Source organism: Ammospiza caudacuta, chromosome 7 (genome assembly GCF_027887145.1).
Source record: "Ammospiza caudacuta isolate bAmmCau1 chromosome 7, bAmmCau1.pri, whole genome shotgun sequence".
Taxonomy (NCBI): Eukaryota; Metazoa; Chordata; class Aves; order Passeriformes; family Passerellidae; genus Ammospiza; species Ammospiza caudacuta.
In genome coordinates this window covers 35,350,111-35,371,385 of record NC_080599.1, presented here as the reverse complement: position 1 = coordinate 35,371,385, position 21,275 = coordinate 35,350,111, and the positions used below count along the sequence as shown (strand labels likewise).

At 38.4% G+C, this 21,275-nt stretch overlaps 1 protein-coding gene across 2 annotated transcripts in view; it reads left to right on the top strand.

Moving 5' to 3' along the window:
- ADGRL2 (adhesion G protein-coupled receptor L2) overlaps positions 1-5,670 on the top strand; it is a 158,999-nt gene extending 153,329 nt beyond the window's left edge. For both annotated transcript variants that reach the window (XM_058808995.1, XM_058808994.1), the window contains one exon: positions 1,230-5,670. In XM_058808995.1, coding sequence (XP_058664978.1) covers positions 1,230-1,984 — 755 coding nt within the window. In that variant the 3' untranslated portion in view covers positions 1,985-5,670. The remainder of the gene's footprint in view (positions 1-1,229) is intronic.
- Positions 5,671-21,275: the final 15,605 nt, after the last annotated feature.

Sequence of the window (21,275 nt, the reverse complement as noted above, 5' to 3'; positions counted from 1 at the left end):
TCATAAGACTTCATTTTCCCCCCTCTTAAACTCCTTTTCATGTTTTCAGCAGACTTACCCAATCTGTCATTCCCTCAACAGCTATGAGATATCAGCCATGGCTGATTTCCTCTTCCCATTCCACAACTAATATTTATTCTTTGGTTTAATTTCTGTGACCCATACTTACAGGAATTCCTAACATTTCTGCATTTGACTTCCATGCCCATGGTAACTGTGGGCCTAGCTCTTAATTAACTATTCTGGTTCATTCAGTGCTGTCACTGTGACTGATGCAGACTGCAGGCAAACTTTGACCTTTAGGAGCCTGGGGCCTTTGTTGGCAGACAGAATATTAGTGCAAAAAAATTACATTAAGTGGGAAAAGAAAAGCTGTTATTGCTTAGTAATCTAATTTGCTGAACCCTTGCTCTGACTAAGTTGCTGAGAAGCTCAGTAATTCTTCATCATGTTACAATAAATCATTTTACTTTCTTTTATATATCAGCTACTCTTAGGCCAGATAGCCTGAGCAGACAGACATGATGTGAGTTGTCCAAAGTGAGTCATTCCACCTGCTGTCTATCGTGTTGTTGGATGGTGCTTGTGGGCCCTGGTCCCTGTAGTGTGAAAGATGGCTGTCCTTGTTTAACATGAATTCTTTGTATTTATCCATTTTTTTCATTCTTTTCTTTACTTCATCTCCAAAAAAAAAAACCAAAACCAAAAAAACAGGAAAAAAATGTTAGAAATGTTGTTAAAGTAGTTGCTTGCCAGTTATGTGGGTTTATGTTGTACATTTACCTTCAGTTATGTCTGTGATCTAATTCCTTTTTAATTTAGTGTTGTTTAGGACAAATTCTGTTAATTTTCTTTTTCTAAATCATGGTGATGTACTTCAAAACATAGATGTTTCCAAATGAATTGCTTTGCATTACATATGCAAGGGCATGGAGTGAACAGTTCCTTGTAGAAAAGTCACATAATTGACACTAAATTACGAAATTCAAATGCCACTATTCCCCACAGGAAACACACATTACTATTTTTAGAATGCATCTTTCCTATAAGGTGTGCAACTGTTTACATTTGGGAATGTTCAATAAACTAACTTTTCTCAAGTTTTACTTCCGAGTACAACTTTGTCCTGAACTACATTAAAGAACTTTGTTAAAAAGTAAAAAAAAAAACAAAAAAAAGGCAATAAAAACATGTCAGGCAATAACCAGAGCTGTCCTTTTGCATTTCAGGACATTCACTGAACAATGCCAGGGATACAAGTGCCATGGATACTCTACCGCTAAATGGTAATTTCAACAACAGCTACTCATTGCGCAATGGAGACTATAACGACGGCGTGCAAGTTGTAGACTGTGGACTAAGCCTGAATGATGCAGCTTTTGAGAAAATGATCATTTCAGAGTTAGTGCACAACAACCTGCGGGGCGGCAGCAAGAACCACAACCTGGAGCGGGCGCTGCCAGCCAAGGCTGTGATCGGCGGGAGCAGTAGCGAAGATGACGCCATCGTGGCAGACGCCTCATCTTTGATGCACAGCGACGCCCCCGGGCTGGAGCTGCACCACAAAGAGCTGGAGGCCCCGCTCATCCCCCAGCGGACTCACTCCCTTCTGTACCAGCCCCAGAAGAAAGTGAAGACCGAGGGAACTGACAGCTACGTCTCTCAGCTGACAGCCGAGGCTGACGACCACCTCCAGTCCCCCAACAGAGACTCTCTCTACACGAGCATGCCCAACCTCAGAGACTCTCCCTACCCAGAGAGCAGCCCCGACGTTGAAGAAGACCTCTCTCCCTCCAGGAGGAGTGAAAACGAGGACATTTACTACAAGAGCATGCCAAACCTAGGAGCTGGCCACCAGCTCCAGATGTACTATCAAATCAGCAGGGGTAATAGCGACGGCTATATCATTCCCATTAACAAAGAAGGATGTATTCCGGAAGGAGATGTTAGAGAAGGACAAATGCAACTAGTGACAAGCCTTTAATAGTGTAGCAAAGAAATATTAAAGGTCACGTTCAAGTATTACAAAAGACTTAATTGGCCCCGTGCAGGCTCCCTCATATCTGCTCGAAGAGACAATTCTGTTGACCCTGTGGTTCTCCAGTAACAGGGATGACTGGACCTTGCAGTTCTGTGAATTTTTATAAAGCAAAAACTTTGTATATACACAGAGTATACTAAAATGAATTATTTGTTACAAAGAAAAGAAATACCAACAAGGTATTTACGATATCTTCTGCTGCTGAATTTAACAAAATTGTGAAAAAAAAAGAGAAATAAACACTTTCCAGCCATTTTACTGCAGCAGTTTGTGAACTAAATTTGTAAATATGGCTGCACCATTTTTTTTTCCTGGGCCTACATTGTATTATATACAAGGCGTAGGCTTTAAAATCCTGTGGGACAAATTTACTGTACCTTACTGTTCCTGACAAGACTTGCAAAAGCAGGAGAGATATTCTGCATCAATTTGCAGTTCACTGCAAATCTTTTCCATTAGGGCAAAGATTGAATACATGTCTAACCACTAGCAATCAAGCCACAGGCCTTATTTCATATATTTCCTCAACTGTACAATGAACCGTTCTCATGAAAAAATGGCTAAAGAAATTATATTTTGTTCTATTGCTAGGGTAAAATAAATACATTTGTGTCCAACTGAAATATAATTGTCATTAAAAGATAATTTTAAAGAGTTTGAAGAAAATATTGTGAAAAGCTCTTGGTTGCACATATGTTATAAGCTGTTTTTCTTACACTGTTCATAGTACGATAGTTTGTTTAAAATGCAAGTTCTACCTGTTTTCACTTATTTTTTCACTGTAAACAGTGTTCTGCTTTGACAAGTTAGTTTTTACTTTTAAGTTTTGAATTTTTATTGCCAAAAAAAACCATAATTGGGGAAAAAGTTGTTTTAGAAGCCAATTATGCCAAGCCTTGCACAAATTTGGTGTAGCTAACAAAGATTGTAACTCAATTCCCTGTTCATCCTTTAATCAGGGTTGGGTGGTAAGGGGTAAAGGGGACACTGGACACTTCTCACAAGCTTTCTCGTGAATAAAAGGTGCCTGTCCTTTAAAAAAAATAAATAAAACATAACTATAACTCTTCCATATTCCTTCTGCCTATATTTAGTAATTAATTTATTTTATGATAAAAAAATCAAATGAAATGTAAATTGTTTCAACAAAATTCTGCTTTTTTCATCCCTTTGTGTAAACCTGTTAATAATGAGCCCATCACTAATACCCAGTGTAAAGTTTAACACCTGTTTGACAGTAAATAAATGTGAATTTTTTTCCAAATAGGTAAAATGTGCATTATTATGTACGAAGCATAATTGGCATCAGCAGTCCTTTGACCCAGATGTGCCCTGTCTAGAATGGCATCTTTACATTTCATGATTTAAGTGTTGAGAATTCAACAGAAACTGTCTATAGCTGTACAGAAGACAGGTCATCTTTACTGTTCCTTTGTCTCAATTGAATAGGATCAAACCCAGATATAGCAAAATGTACTGTAAATTCATACATTTGCATAACTTTTAAGTAGGCATCTGCACTGAAATTACAAATAAGGTGGTAAACACCATTCTCATGTTCTTGGCAACAGTAATTAGCAGTTAATTATTAGTGATGAAGATACATTGTTGCAGTGGGGAAAACACAAATAAGCAGCATTTGGCCAGCACTCTGAGTGCTATCTAAATAATTCATCCATCATGGCACTGGTTTGTGTTAGATAAATAAGCACGACTGTCCCTATTTTTATCAAGCTAGAGAGCTGCAGAAGGCAGCTGATGCCCAAGATGTTATCCACAAATCAGCAGCTAAATTGGAAGTCTGAAATCTTTGTTGTGTTGATTCCCAAGCCTCTTTTGTTCCTCTCATCCAGGGCCTTTCAAAGACAGCATCAAGGACTGCATTTGTCACCACTTCCTAAACTGTGTTCTTTCAAATAACTCCCAAATTAATGCCCCATCATCACAGAGGCCACAGTTTCACGTGTGGCCACTGTGATTTTCTGTATGATAACAGCAAAAGTTCACTCAAAAGCTGTATCATTACCTTCTAATGCATTGAAATATATAAAATCCTTTTGGAAAATAAGTCAATGCATTTTTAAGACGTTTGGATTTCAGAAGAATGTTCGGGCAAGACTTCCCACTGCTGAGAAGGTTCAAGCTCTAAAAAACTAAAATCCAGGTTGAGATGGAACGGTGGGGTTCAGGTAACCTCAACATATCTATTCAGGACTGTGACACTGTAGCAATTGTTCATAAATAAAAAAGCATCTTCCACCATCAGCCACTGGTAACTCTTGCCAGTAAGTTCCTTAACACTTAAAAGTTGCTGTGTTTGCATAGAGTCACTGAAAGAGAAAATTTAATCAGAAAAGGTTTGCTCCTTTAGTAGAGATGCTTTAAAAATCTGAAGTCTCTATGAAACAGGACTTAGAATCTGCACAGCAAACTCTTTGGAGCAAAATTTATTCCCTTAGTCTGTCTGGCAAAAGCATACTTGCTGCCTACTACTTAGGAAATCATGTTCTTAAGGATTTCAAAATCATGGTCATCAAGTAATTACAGTACACATGACCTAATAACATCATCAACTTTCTGCAGAATCTTCAACCCTATTTCAAGCAATTACTCATTTGTGTCTAACTAAAGGTGACAAAACTACATACTGGAGAAAGGTTTGTAGCATTGTGATCTTAAATACATATTCAATTGCAAATGTAACAAGTATTCATAATACAAGAAAATGTAGCTGATGAACCTAAGATGAACCAGCTGAACCTAAGTATCATAAGGGAATTCTTTTGTTAGCTTCTTTGTAATGTAGATGTTGCTTTTTAGTGAGCCTGGTTTTTTTTTTTCTTTTAATGTTGAGCTAGTGAGTGTCCTGTGTTTAGCTAGCAGCCAATACATTGCCAAATTTCTGTTGGTGTAATTTCTCAGTGTAGTAGGTTACCGTATAATTATATAGTTGACAGCTTATTGTAATTTATGTTCTCTTCTAACATTCCTGCCATCTTGTCTTGGGATCAGAAGGACAGAAGAATTCAGAGGAAGAGTTCAAGAATAGCAAAATAATGGCAGCAGAATTAATGGAAACAAGTGTTTCTTCAGGGTCATCAGTTAACCAGTTCCTATGATGGTGCCCACAATATGTTGCTATTTTAGGCACTGTCTTTCAGAAGAGCTGTAATTTTCTTATGGCTGGTAATCTCCTGTTAGTATCAGTGTTAGCCCTACTGGCTCAGTTCAATTCTTCCTTGTAACTTCAGTCCAGTTATATTAATTCCTACAAAAGATTGAATGGGATGTGCATTTAGTGAACTGTTGTATAATGGTGCTATGCATTGTCTAATATAAAATACATCTCAATTCTACATAAGTGAACCATAACATGAAGAAACACCGGTAATACCTTCTTAGTTAAAACTAACCTTTATCTGTAAATTCTACAATACACCTTTGCTTATTTTCAATTTGAAATGAAGTTACTAATAAAGTTTACATATATTCACTTATGTAGGCAATAAAAGGTGTTTCAAGTTGCCATAAATTATGGATAAAATATGTGTCATACTTGATGTCCTAAGTTTTAAGGAATTTTTTTTTTACGACTCAGAACAAATATTAACAGAGCAACAAAAAAGGAAATGGTCCCTGTGTACTGTAGCTGGCGTTATCCCTCCTTTGCCTCAAAAATAACAAAACTTCTCTTCTAGATTTGATTATATGACAACATACAGTAGTGTAACTTTTAATTCCTGAATAAAATTGCTTTTCAAAATCAAGAAAATCTACAGGTAGACAATCATATATATAGATATACACACACAACATTTTAATTCACTAATTCTAGGGTACAATGAAGAACTTAAAAAGATGAGATTCAGCAGTAATCCTTCAGTTTTTAAGTAATCCTGCAAAGACACCCCAGAGAGATCACACTAAAGCATTCCTTAATTTATTAAAAAATAAATGGTGACAATCACCTCCCACATTTATGAAGAGCAGTGGTACCATTTCATCAAGCAAGGATCTTGCTATATGGCTTCACTGTGGGATGAGGATCCCAGATTTATGGATGCCACTGGTGTGCTGGGTCTCTTTTCCATGGTTACGCCACAGTTTTGCACTGAGTTGGAAATAAAAAATTATCACTGTCACAACCCTGGAAGCAAGAGATCTGTGTCTTTCATTTACACAAACACTTTGTAAATTAGTAGGAATTCAGTTAATGACTCCAGCTCAATCATCTGGCTCTGCCAAAAGTCTGGAGTGAGGGTTTGTTAGGACCCCGTCTATTTCAACAGAGTGTTTGGGGCTTTTTTCAGTAAAATCTTAATGTGGTTTTTAGAACGACAACTTCCAAATCCTTTTATTCATGCAGGATAAATTCTCAATGGTATTTCATTAATTCATGCCTAAGAGCATTAATATCTCTTCTTAGTGTATTATGTCATCATTAATCTCAGCCTCTCCCCATCCAAGTTCCTGGCATGTGCAGGGGATCACACCATGGTGCAGCCTGAGCGCTTATAAATGCTACTGAAAATCACACAAGCCTCTGCTCAGCAGCAAGGAGATTTTAAAGGACCATTCAATATCGTGCACCAGCTGCTGCAGATATCACCCTGGGATCCCAGATGGGGGAAATCACAGCTGCATAAATTACACTCAGAATAGGTAGCTCCATAAAGAAAATTTTACTACAGCAAAGTTTGTGTGCTGAACCATTTCTTCCTTGGGTGCAAACCTTCTTTTGTAGGGTGATGAAGGAGCCCTGGCACAATGTAGACTCTCCACTGCCAACCAGTTCAAAGTTAAGGGAGCAAAGCTGAGCACAAAAACATCAGTGCCTATTAAAAGCTCAGGTTCCCAAATAGGAGGCAGCCGGTTAGTACCTGTGTGGGTTTTTTTAATGGAGAAGATGGATCTCTGCAGATAGCATTGGAATAACTGGTCCAGTACTATTGTAGCATTAGAATTGTTTTAAAATAACATAATGCTCCTGAACATTTGGCCTCCATGACTGCTTAACAGAATGATTCCCAAGGGTTAATGAGGTTCTTGTGAAAATAATTAATTTTAATTCTCCTTAAATATACCACTTTTATTTTCCTTTTTTTTTTTGGCACTAACAATATAAATAGGAGCTTTTTAACTTGAATTCTTAACACCACTCATTGTTTTAAATACTTGCCCTCTGTTTCCTATTTCTTAACTTCTTGCTAAACAAACCCTTGTTTTCAGCATCCTCCACCTCCTTAATTATTTAATTGCCAGTCTTCAGAGTTACTTTCTGTCAGGATGCTTTAAGAGATGGGCAAGAACAAAATTATGGGTTCATGTTGATTTATGGATGGGAGTTGCATCTTCTATTCTGTGCTATTGCCACCCCCCATGGTCTCACCTTATCTTTTGTTTTCGTAAAATCCCTTTACAACATACTATTCCACTAGGCTGGACATAGTAAGTAATGACCTAAATAGTTATGGTTAATTTAGAGCCCAGCAAAGCCTACAAATACTTCCAATTATTCTCTTGAATGTGTGCCCAACCTTGCATTTCTCAGCACTGCATTTCATCTGCATCACACTCCCCATTTATTCACTTTGTTAACCAGGTCAATCACAATCTTCCCTGGTTCTGATTAACTGAAGTAATTCTGTGCTAGCAGCAAACAGTGCCACCTCCCCAGCAGCACACTCATCCCCATTTTCAGATAGCACCAGTTGAATAGAGTAGGGGCACTAGACCATTAGCCTTTTGTCATGCTAAAAAAATCAACCATTTAATCCTGCTCTACCTCTTAGTTTCTAATGCACAACTACTTTAGCTCTCACTTCCTTAATACGCATTTGCTTTAATGGCTTCTTGGTAGGCATATTTTTATATGGATTTTTTTTTTCTTTTTTAAATCCAAATAAATTACATCAACCATTCCCTCTAGTCTCAACAGCTGCACGATTGACTTAATTTTAGCACGTTAGAGAGGCACAATTTTCTTGCTCTAAGCAGTTATGTCTCTTTTGGCAATGTTTCCTCTGCAGTTTGTGCTTAAACGTGGGTCTGCTAGATGTCAGACCCAAAAAGCACTTCACTGTTCAAAATGAAACTTTGGTGGAATTTAAGCACTTAAATCCAGGTACAACAAATGTTACTTCAGGGCCAGAATTAATTATAATCTGGATGACATGTATGTTTTTGTCAGTAAAGCCTTTTCATCATCCCAAGTTTGGTGGCTGTGCATGCGCAGCCCTGTCACTGCAGCCAGGAGCCACGAGCAGTGTCACTGCCTTGCTGTGCTCACCAGGGCAGACCCTGAATGCCATAATCCAGGAACCAGGTTACAAAGGAGCTCCTTCCTTCTCCTGCTGAAGCTGAAATCCTGACAATAACTAGTAACTGGAGTAACTTTGATGTAAATGCCACAAACAGAGCCATGGATCTGCCCTTGCTTCAGCTTCACTTGCTTCGCTACAGCAGGAGCTGCATTTGACAATCTTTCCAAATCTCTGTGAGCTTGGACAACAGTGGAAAACAGCTTTTTCTTTTTCTTTTTTCATGGAAGCTGAAGGCTCTGACCACACCAAGTTTATTGTTCCTGTTGAGAAAAGGCCACAACTCTTGCCGGTACCCCAAAGCAGCTCGGGTTCTGGCCCGGTGTCCCTCCCCTGACAGACAGTGTGAGGCTGCAGAAGGGCCATGCGCTGCTGGTGGCACTGACCCTGCAAGGTGGTGTGAGGTGCTGCCAGCCCAGGGACACTCAGGGCCCCCAGTGCCCACACAGAGCTGGCACTGAGGAGCTCAGAGAGCCCCACTGGGGCTGGCAGAGCGGGCAGTGCCCTCAGCCTGCCCTGCCCAGCCGCTCACAGCCCTGGCTTCCCCCGGGGCTCAGTGACAGCCACGGTGCCCATGCTCAGTGACAGCCACGCCAGGGCTGCAAATGCTGCCTGGGGCTCTCGGCCTCCACCTCCCTCAGGCAGAAGTGGCTTCGTGTGAAGCTACTGCTAAAACCCTTCCTGAGGAGAACATAGCTGAAATAACTGATGACAGGGCTGTCTCCATGACAAAGCCCAAACAAGCTGATACAAAAGTTTATACAAAAAAAGTGACGGTTTCCAAGCACATTAGAGGTTTCCAGAAGAGCCTGGACCTTTTTTCGAAAGCAGGGGAGGAAAAGGAATACAGACAGATGGAGAAGAAAATAAAAGGACAATATAAAGCAAATGAGGTGCAGAATTAATTTTGCCCTTTCTCATTTCTTTTCTTTACAGCACCACTAGGTGCTGCCCCTTCAAGGCAAGACAGAAAATTCTCAGTAGTGCCAATCTCTCTGGGTAATTTGACAAAATAGTTCAGAGAGCCATTTCTAACTCTTCAAGCTTGTTGATACATTATATGACCTAGCCATGCCAGATCACTATATGCTTACAGAAAGCAGTTGAGAAGTTTTTCATTCCAATGTATTGAAATTTTCAAAGCAGGCTTTCAAAATCCAATTTAACGAAAAACAACTTACTTCAATGGACCAAAACTCTGCCACTCACAAAAATCACTGAAAATGAAGGGAACAGTCAAAACACCTAGGAAGAGAAAGTTGATTAGGGATTTGCCTTAGCACAGGGTTCCAATGGGTTATCTAGGCAAGTTTTCTAAGGCTAGGAATACCCCCTTCCCTGAGAACAAGGCTTAGTACCAGCAAGGCAGTGTTACCCATGCAGGGGTGCTGTAAATATCACAGTACTGTGCTTCTCAGCATCACTTAAGGAATCTGGTCCATTCTTAGAAATGCTAGAAGTATCTGCAGAGACAATATTTGTCTCATATTTAAAGGATTACTGTCCTGACTGAATACTAAAAGTAAGCAAAAGTGACACCTATATATAAAGAAGGAGATCCTACAGTTGCAGTCCTGCAGTGTAACTTGCTTTCATGATCCAGCTCATGGTGAGCACACAGAAGTTTCTCTTGATGCAGAAACTACACAAAGCTAAGTTCTGCTTAGTCTGATATCCAAAGTAAGCAGGTAGCTGCTGCAGGAGAAGTTCTTCTAGGTCTCAGCAAAAGTTTGATGCACATTAGCTGGCACTTATGAGACTACTTGGTCTCCCCGTATCAAGTTAAGAATATGCATATAGTTGTAAGTGTTCTAATTAGGTCAACTTGGCTATTGTTCTGTGGTTTGACAGATGCTGCATTTAAAGTAATTTCAAATACTAATTTTTAGACCTCTTCTGTGAAATGATAAATCAAGTGCTATTTATTCACGAAACTATTCTTTTCTTTCTTAATGCTTATTCCCTCTGGCTTGTAACTTTAATTAGAACCTGCTATCTGTTCATATTGGTAATAGTAACAGTTGTCACCAGAGTACAGATGCATAGATTCAGCTGATATTGCCCCTTTGACATTATATTTAAACCCAACAATCTTCCCAGCTATGTATCTGAGCATACCGTCCATTAGTGCTTATCTCACTGCCACCCTGAACTCCCCACTCTAAACACTAACAGTCTGATTGTTTTTTAACCAACCAATAATGCATTTTCTAAAGACTAGACACTGTACAAAAATAGCTTCATTTGAAGATAAATATCTGCCTGAAAAGGTTATTCAGCCTATCCAGATTTCTTTTTTATTACCATAGATTTTCCCAAGGCAGTATTGTTTCTTGAATAATTATCAATCTAAGCAATCATGTGCTAAAGCAGTCTGATTCACTCACTAAACATACATATAGAAAAGAACTTGGTTACCCTGGTGAAAACAAACAACTCTTCTTCTTCTTTTTGCCCTCTCCTCAACCCTTTCATAGAATTAAATGACTGCATTGAAATGTAATCAGTTAATATTTGATTTGCATTTGTCAGGAAAAGGAAACATCAAATATATTTTTTTAGAGCAGAGGAATTAGGATCTGGAAAATTGTTCAAATAACACTAGTCTTGTTTGATTTGTGTCTTTACATACTGATTCATAAGTTCCAGTAATTTGAAAAGAGTCTTCCGGTAACCAGTTGCAATCAGATAGGTTCTAAAAGCTTGCCAACTTACTATTTAGATAAACTAATTAAATAAACTTTTCCTTCCAATAAAAACTAACTCCTTTTTCATTATTTTTCACTCTGTGATACAGAAAATGATATCTGTTTCACAAGTTTCTGATTAAATGCATCAGGAATAGAATAGCTTTCAAGGTCTCTGTTCATTGGGGAGACACAGACAGAAAATGCTCTGCATGCCCTGTGTGCGAGTCAGCAACCAGCCAGAAACAGGCCCAAAAAGTATCCATTTGCAAATACTGCAATTTAAATGACTTCCATTTGCAAATGCAGCAATTTAAAGGACGTTTTTGCATTGACTCATGTACTCCATGGATGGTGCAGATTTAGATTCAGCCTCACCTCTTCAAACACCCAGCACCACTTGCTGACAGGAAAGGTACATTCTGCTGAATGGATGGTGATGATGCTTAAAGCAGGCAAGGGATCATCATCAGATGCTTAAAGGGCTTCTGCATATCAAATATTTAGTCCTCACTTCTCCTCACAAACAGAGTGAGTGATCTAAAGCTTCTCCAAGCGACACTGTAGTTCAGCATGCTGCTGTGTGCCACAGAATAAAGTATGATATATTCTTGGCAAGAAAAAAGTGGTATCTCCAAACAAACAAAGGCTCACCAGCTGTGAATCTGCTCAGAATTCTGCAGTTTGTGGGTGCTGGAGACAGCAGAACTTCTACACAGCCTGCTCAGGTGGAAGGCTCCCTGTCCATGGCAGGGAAGGTGGACGCAGATGATCTTTAAGATCTCTTCCAACTCAAATCATTCCGATATTCTGGCTTACTGCAAGCATCCAGTTGAAAAAAGTTAGTATCAGGAATGAAATTTAATTCTCTAACATACATTTGAGAGATCAAAAAAGATACCTGGTGGGCTTTGCTTTATGAACCAAAGCAAATAATTTTCCTAATTTTTGGAATTATGAAAAAACACTGCAGCCTGTTGATATAACTCTCAGTGAATATTTTTCCTGAAATACTGAAAGATTGTCACAATCATTTCACTGCTATGAGTCAGTACACAAGCAGAAGTTCTGCTACATCAGGGAGTGGAAGAGCATGCAGGATATGCCCAAATAAGTTTTTGACTCAATTTATGCCAATCAGAAATTAGCATATTTTGATTGAGGTCTGTGAGATTATTCCAGTCCTGCACCAGTTAACAGGAACAGAGTGAGGGCTGGTGTCTGGTGCTATTTCCTGCCATTTCTCTCTGCTGCTCACCCCCTCTGTTTTATTACCTTATCACAGAGCCAGAGCTGTTCCACATCCATGCACTCCTTCTTGTAGAACCATTGCTAAATTTAATGCTCACTACTTAATCAATTTTCTCCCAACAGGTAACGAATAATTGAACAGTTGGGGAGTGGGGAATGACAAGATTTAGTGTGTTACTTCCTCGTAGGAAACAAGACAACTCACCCATTTATATTTATGCATATTAAATTTCTTTCATTAGCCAAATGACCCTAAGAGTAAAGGAATCCATGTCAGCTCATCCAGGTACCATGTACTGCAAGCCCAGCACTGGACCACAGTAAATAACATTTTCAGCTGGTGAAAAAGTGAAGACAGCAGAAGACAGGACCTTTTGCAATGTATTTCTTTGTTGCCATGTTTTGTTCTGCCAGCAGCACCAGATTGCTGTTCATAACAGTAAACCTGCAGTGAAGCCCCGGCCCCAGTTAAATCAATGGCAAAAGTTTTTGCTGACTTCAGTGAGACCATGATTTCTTTTTTGAATCATTACAAGAATCTTTCTGTATCTCAGTTTGTTGATTCTCAGACTTGAATAGTGCACATTAAAAATAAAGGCAAAAATACCTCAGTTTTTCAAAATTATTTCCAGCCATGGAAAAATGCTTTGTTTCTTCACCTCTCATAATCTTGTTCCACATGCATCACCCCCAGTAAGTGCTATTTCACAAAGGAGAACACACACTGTTTTTCGCCCACTAGATCAATACCTGTCTAAAAGTATTTACTCACCAAAAGGGCTGTGATCCTTTTCTTTGTCACCCTTGAACTTCTGTTCTGCTCTTGAAATTTTTTTGCTTTTTGACACAGGTTCTTCTTTTATTTGCTGGCTATTGCTAGCTCCTAATAGGATGTTTTTTTAGTTCTTTGCTCTGACATTTATTATAGAGTATACATCATAGCTTTTGTCTAACCAGAGGGTTGGTCCAGCACTGAAATTGCAGCTGTTTTAAAATGCTACCTATAAACACACACTTTATTTTCAGTTCCTGTTCACAGTAGCTCAAAGGAGACAAGAAGATGATGATCAAAAAAAGGAAATGGAAAAGACTGATGGGAGACCTGTTTTGTAGAAACAGAAGAGTAGAAGGGCAAGTAAGACATACAGGTAATCTACTCTCTATTGGAATAGGGCAGCAGTTATTGTATCATACCCTGTGAATGTATTCAACCAAACAACTTATATTCTGACTAGTGCAGACTAAAGTAATGGAAGAAGCTGGAATAAAAGGATATTAAATAAGCCCTGGATAGTTGACTGCAATATTCACAGCATTTGGAATTCTTTATCTTTCCTGGAATTGGCTGCTGACACACCATTTGTCTTCAGAGGGGCTCATGCTTTCTTCTGACTATCAGAAACACAGATAAACCATGTTCACTGTCAGGAGAGACTTAAAACCTGTATTCTCAAAGCAGCATCTGGGGCAAAAAGCAGTTGTTCACTCACTCCAGTCCAACTGAAAGATTGTTACAGAGGTGGAAGTACAACAGGAAAATTAATGCAGTCACCCTTTTGGCATCAGGCGTTGATGTCCCCACTTTGAATGATCTGGAAAGGGTTTAGCAACAGATCCCTCATCTACAGGAAGAATGAACAATTACAGCAGCACTGTGTGCCCAGTAGACATGGCCAGTGCTCCCCTCCTGGGCCCTGACACAAAATGACCACCAGAATGCCTGGTTTGGGAATGAGTCTCTCAACAGAGATGCTTCTTTTACCTCGTGCCCCAAAATTTAAGTTTCATGTAACATACACTCCATCTGAGAACCTACCTGCCACAATTTGTTCAAAAAAAGTGTGACAGGGTCTGATTTCACATTCCAGACAACGTAATCTTTACTTATACCCTGACCTCATTTATTCTTATGCTGGTGTGCTTACAGAGGTTACTAAGTTGTGTCCTATTGCTCAGAGGAAGCAGCATTTACAGCCCAGATTTTGGCATGAGACGCAGGAATTTGGAATAAAATCTGAAGTGAATCTTTGCCAATATAACTGAAAGAATAAGAATACCTTTTTTATTTTTTCTCCAAAGGGCAGCATTTTAGCATATCTCTGAACTTGACAGAAAATGGGAAATTTGACAACGCTCTCTTACATAACAGTGTTTTAGTTAATTCACTTTCTCAGATTTCTAGTGGCAGTTACCTGTTTCAACCCTAGCAACTAGTCATAGTGACATAATCACAAAGAGTACACAGTGCACAGTGTATGATCAGAAGCATATAATATGCTTGAAGTATAAAATGCTCCACAATAAAGCTGAAAAATGTATTGTTTAGTTATTGGCAGAACTGGTGCATTTATATTTTCATCCAAATAGCTCCAACTCTGAAATGTGCCTGTGCACATTTTTTTCAGGGTGGCACTTTTTTTTCATTTTTTAAGCAATAGGTTAAAATAAGAGAAAGGAACAATTTGAAATACAAATATATTGCAGCTTCTACTGAGTGAGTGGGGGTGGTCAAGGGTATAATGAAAACCTTTCCCTGTGCATATCAGATACCATGATGCACAAAAACAAAAGACAATTGTCTTCCCAAGTAACTCACTGTATTTTCTGCTCAAAGCCTATTGAAAGAGTAGATAACTTGATATATAAAATCTGAAATGCCATCAGTTTTTTTTTTTTTTTTTTTCTTGCATCATCTTTCTAGACTCTGAAGATAACAGCAGCCATTGAGCATATTGCTTTTGATCTAAGCAGGCTTTAGGTCATCACATTGCTGTTACTACTTCAGCCACTTTGTGCTCTTATTTGCTACTCTCATCACACCTCACCCAGAGGTGTCAGCTGGGAGCTTTCTGGCAAGTGACTACACCTTTCTGAGTATGAACAGAAAGGACAATGGATGTTGAAAATGTAAATACAAACTACGATGTGCCACCATTTGCACATCAGAACACTCTGAACAGTATCAGTATCTGATCCATTCATATTAATAGGCAAAGTTCATTGAATCAATGATTTTGCCAAAAAAAGAGCCAAGAATTCAAGAAGATTAGATGACACTGGTGTAGTTGGAAGTTGCATAACAAAGAGTTTCATGAAACTCTGTACTGTAGGAGGAGAGGCCAAGCACATCAGCATTTTACACAACCTTTGTGCTAGACTGCTATAATTGGATACCACAGCTGCTTTCTTTCCAAGTTCTCTCATTCATTCCTAAGCCAGAAGCAAACCCAGGTAAGTGCTACCAAGCAGAAATACACTCGTGTTTGTGCTGTTCCCTCCATAGGCCTGTGCAGCCACAGTGTCTAATGCAGCACAAATGACCCGAAGCACACAGCACCGCTTGCAGCCCAGCAGCTGCATGGGCCCTTTCTTCCTCTAGCCATAAAATCACTGCAGCTGACCTTGCATTAGCCTGGACTTCAAAGAGAATAGCAATGAGAACTGTATCATATCAGACTCCTCATTCTACTGCTGTAGGAATTAGCTGTTGAAGTCAATAAAATCCTACCAATTTGCTTAAAACTTGGTTTTCTATTACCAGTCTGCCACAAACCATCACACACACACACACACACACCCTCCCCTAAGAAATATTAAAGGTACCTCATTCATGTCAGATCATGTAAGAGAGGAGTCCCCAGTTTCCAAATTAAAGGCAGCTCAACAAATTTAATCACCTAAAACTTGAACAAAAGAAAGAATAAAGATTGCACAGTCCACAGATGACTAAGAGACAAACTTCAGTCCCACAGTGCTTAGGACTACATTATTAATAGTATTCTGTAGGTTACAAGCTGATTTGTCCATATTATTTCAAGGTGACTGCATTTTTATGTAGCATATGCCTAACACCATGGGTGCGATTACTACCACCATGTAACGCCAGTTTTCATGGGTTATTAATTGATAAATGACAGCCAGCTCCTTTTTAGCTGCTGCATAAGTCCTTTATTAACCCATTTAATTCAATAAAGGGTGGGATTGTACAAATCACAGTGAAGGACAGAGAATGAGTTTGTTCAGTATCCTGCCCTGACTTGTGCAGCGCTCAGTAACAGGGCACGGCTCATTGCTGCTCTCACAATGGCTCAGCTGCACTCTGGAGACAACAAATAGTGAAATCAACAGACACCATTCTTTTCCAAGAAATGCTTAAAATTTAGAGCAGGAAAAGATAGAAATCTCACAGTCTGTCCTGTAAGGTTATTCACTCTGGCTGCAATGTTATATGAGGTGAATAAATGCTCTGAACAGAATATCAGCCTCTGGAAAATAAAAATCTACTAAAAACAGGATAACAGCAGAGTAAGAAAAATCACAGAAGAAGAAATAGAAACAAAAATATGAGAAAAAATTGAAACAACAAATCAAAAAACCCAAACATTGGGGTATGCTGAGTAAGGACCGTGAGAATTTCAATGATGGACAAAAATAAGCACAAGTATTTGTCTAGTGAGATATTTAGGCATGAAAACATAATGGCACTGAAAGAAGAATCCAAAATGGATAGTCTTTCATGTGAAGAGCAAATAGTTCATGGAAATCTTTACTGTAGCTAATTTGGTATATTTTAAAATAAACAAATCCTGACAGATTTCTAATAAAAATAGTCCATTTACATCAATATCTCAGAATCTCCTGTTTACCTTTGTGAATCCAAATTCAATCTTTAAAAGGGAGTACCTAAAAATATTTGTTATGCTGACATTGTTGAGAAAAAGGTTTACAAGAGTTGCATAAAACTAATGCAAAATGAAGTTATAAAATAATTACAGGCATTTTAAAAGTGTGTTAAAGCTAACTACAAGTCATGTCCTTCCCTGGAAAACTTTAAACAAAAGCATCCCCTTATTTGTCATTTTGTACTTAAAGAATAATACAGAGCTTATCTAGATGCTCTTTATTATAAAATAATATTATAAAATAAACTGAATTTGCTGACCTTCTGACAGGCTGCAAAAGGCATCTCTCTGAGATTTTGGTAGAATGCCAAAATGAAGGGGCTGCATTTTAAGATGTGTCTTTAGGTAGCTGAAAGAGTTCAAAGTATTTACTGCAGTGAAAATTATTGGCTAAATTCTTGCCTGAGTCATAATTACAGTCCTACTACAAAATCATGACACTCTTACTTAGAAATTATGGTGACTTGACTCAGATTTAGGAATACAGTCAGGCAACTATCTAACATCAGCCTTGTAGAGCTCTTTACTGTTTGTTACAATGTCAAATAAATAAATGGTAACTGAGGTAATTTTAGTGAATTATCCCTTTCCTGGTTTTTTTTTTTCCTTTCCAGCATTTTTTTTGATGAAAAATGTTAAAGTTCTGGAATTCCTGCTCAAGGCAGAAGTAATACAGGTTAGTTGCAATTGTGTTTTCAATTCTGAATTCAATTTTGAATTCTTGTTTTACCTATCGTTATTGAGATATCTTAGACTCTCTTCTCATATACTTCTTCAAGCTTGTGGGAAGCTTCAAAAATCACAGTTTTCCTGCTGAATTAATCCACAGAATACAGATAAATTTAATGTGTACTTAGTGGTGTAGCTCGGAAGTGAAGACTTTTGGGAGAGCACAGCCTTCATGTGGCAGAAAAATCTCCCTCAGGACTTTTGTCTTAAATACTTTTCCAGAATGATGAGACAGATGCTTTTACTAATGATTATTTTGTTTAGCTGTTCATGGACTCTTCTCTGGAGCGATTTGCCTGAAAAAAGGCTCAGACAAACAAGTCTCTTGCAGCCTTTTCTTGATGGAAGGCTGCTGGGCAAAGTCCTTTAGCTCAGAGAGGCTGGACCAGCAGAGCACTGACAGCAAACTGGGGGAGGTCTCTGGGGCAGGTCTGCTCCGAAGGTCCCAAGGATTTCCCAACAGCTGCGGCTTCCCACCGGGCCCTTTACAGGCTTCAGCCTCAGGAGCAGCTGTGGAAAGCCACAGTCTGGATCTATGTTCTTAGGGCAAATCTCCAAGGCTGTCTAATTACAGCTGAGATTTTTCTGCCCCTCTAAGACAGGAGGAGCAGCCAAGCCATAAACAATGAAAATAATTCTGTGCTTAAACAACAGTATCTAGTGTCACTTTAGACATTGAGTGAAGACATCTGCCCAGAGAGCATCCCAGATGGGACTTTGGAGGACCATTCTAATAGCCACTGCTATTACAGGCCTAATTCCTTTAAACAGAAAACCAAAGTTGACAATGTTCCCAGATTTATTAGTTGAGACCGTGATCCTTAAAACGTCACACAATATTTAATATTAATTACAGAAAAAAGATTGCAAAGATAAGGACTTGCACTCCTGCTGATTTGAAGACAGTAAAATGTGTAACAATGTTTATGAAGTCCACAATTTTCAGAAAGTCCACAAGACTTTCATTCATTTAACCTCATCTTAGAACATCTTGCCTCTCAGATATTTTTTGTTTGACACACAACCTTATGAAGATGTTTAGCAGAAAAAAGTGAGCTATTACAGCCTCTGCTATTTTATATTCAAATACATTATCATTCTACCAATCAAAGAGATAATAACTAAATCCTTTTATGTTTGCATTTAACTCTGTGATTTAAATTGGAAATATTGTGGATTATGAGTCTTCATCCTTGTTTCAACTACATATATATTCTTAAAGGCATAAAATTGTTACCATATAAATGCTATACACTACCATAATAATGCTGTCAAATTTAAAAAAAACTATTACAGTTCCGTATCAAAACTAAATACAACATATATACACATCTCATATCACTTTTAATGTTCCAACCTTTGTTCTCAAAATATAAGTGGCTTTTTTTATGTCCATATCTGCAGTTTGTAAAAGGTCTGGTACACAGAGAAATAGGAACTTAAAGAAGGGTGATGGCAAGGTGTAAAAATTGGTACAAAAGGAACAATTACTTTCTGAAATCTTAGTAGAAATGGAAGATGAAGCGTTTTAGAGTAACTCAAAATCTTATCATTTATCTGTCAAAAAAGACCAAGATCATTGCAGTCTTATAATAAAGCTATTCATCTGCAGAGTTTGGGGATGACAAGTATGAATGATCTTGCCTGTACTTTTGGAGTTCAAAAGCAGTCAGGGAGGAGATTTTTCCTCTCCTTGCAAGTTCCATCTTCCTAAGTTTGTCTGCTTTTCCATACAGACTCAGGTTACTTGCAAGTGTCAGGTGAGTCCTCCTCAACAAGAAGCAAGTACTTAAACATTTCTATTCCAAACACCAATCATCTCTAAAATAAGGGATTTGTAAAATGATAGCAAGACCTACATGCCTGCTCCAGAGCTTCTGCAAACTATGCCATGCAACTATTTTCCTATAGCCAAGAGAAAAAACTGGATGTTTTGGGCTGAACTAAAACTTTGTTATTCATCATGAAGGGGAGAAGAGTCCTCTGGGGAAAATTAGCCAGGTGTGCTATTGCCACCCTTCAGTATATTTAGGAATGATATGAAGAAGATGGACTTTAGTTCTCCTGATAGCTTTAGAGTCTCAGTTTTCATCTCCATCTTTCTCTTCTATCCTAATTTTATCTATTACAGTGTAGGAGAAATTTTAAAGCCAAACTTGGGCTGCAAAATAAATCCTGGGTCAGAAGTATTGACTACTTGGCATTCACTGCTGACAGTGTCAAACAGGTGAAGATGAAAACCTATCTTGAAAGCATAGTTACGAAGGTTATTTAAAATAAAATAAACCCTGAAATGTCAAACACAACTGTGAGAGTAGAGGTTGGACTACATTCAACATTTCATTGCAACTGGACTTCTTGAACCTGTGTCAAATGCTAGAAATAAATTCACTTTCAGCTGCAATTGAAGATTCCGTTTTGTTTCCAGATAACTGTGAAGCCAGATAAAAGCTGATCTGTCAATTTTTCAGGTAGTAGGAACTAAAAAACCATTTCCAGTGAGAAGACAGGAGGCTGGACTTCAGTCTTCAGGAAGATTTCTCAATAGGGGTACTCCATGACTGAAAGAATGCATCTATTCATGCACAGTCAATCATTTGGTGGTATGAACTGCATTGTCTGTATTTTATATGACACTTCCAGAAACATATCAAAATACATCTGGTTTACATTTACTGACTTCTGATGGATTATCAGAGGTACTTCTGCCTCACTATACACATGCCTATATATATATATGCATACATATGTGTGTGTGTATATATATATTCACGCATGCACACATGAGCTTTGAATTTACATCTTGTTTTTCCAGGAAAAAATTAAATATATTGCAACAGCAGAAGATAATTTTCAATTCCAACATCCATGAGATTTCAACTGACTTTGGTGATACCAGTTTTTTTCTGAAAATGCTATAGGCTGAGAACACATTTCATAACAGTGACACACTAATTCTTAGCCACAATTGGCATTACAGGATTGCCTAAGAGGAGATGTCCTTCTCAGGCTGATGTGGATACAAGTTTTGGCAGCTTTTCAGTCACCTGTAGTTCAGTACAAGAGTGATATTCATAAATCACATATAAGCTGCTTACACAGCACTACCTTTTAATCTGTGCATAAAACACAAGCTTGCTGCTGAGTAATGGAACAAGTGAAGGAAGAATATACAGCAAAGATCAGAAATGAGGAGACAGATCTGATTAATAAAAGCAAAAGAATAGCATAGCATACAAGGCAAAATTGCTCTTTGGAGACCATGGATGATGGTTATTAGCAATTTCAGAAGTATGTTTTTACACTTTAAGATATCAGCTCAATAGTCTCCAGAGTCAAGGCTTCTGCTTTCACTACTGAGCTGTTGTTTGGCTGAGTGCTGCTGTTTCCAATTTGATCCTGCCTGAAACAGAAGCTTCCATGGTTGGTAGCACTGAAAACACAAATTAAAACTTTGAAAAATTGTGTTAGTGGAAAATATTCACTCTCACATACCACAACATTAGTTTGAGCCAGGCTTCCTTGAAGACTCTTATTAACCTCTTACATACTAGAATACTTTCTA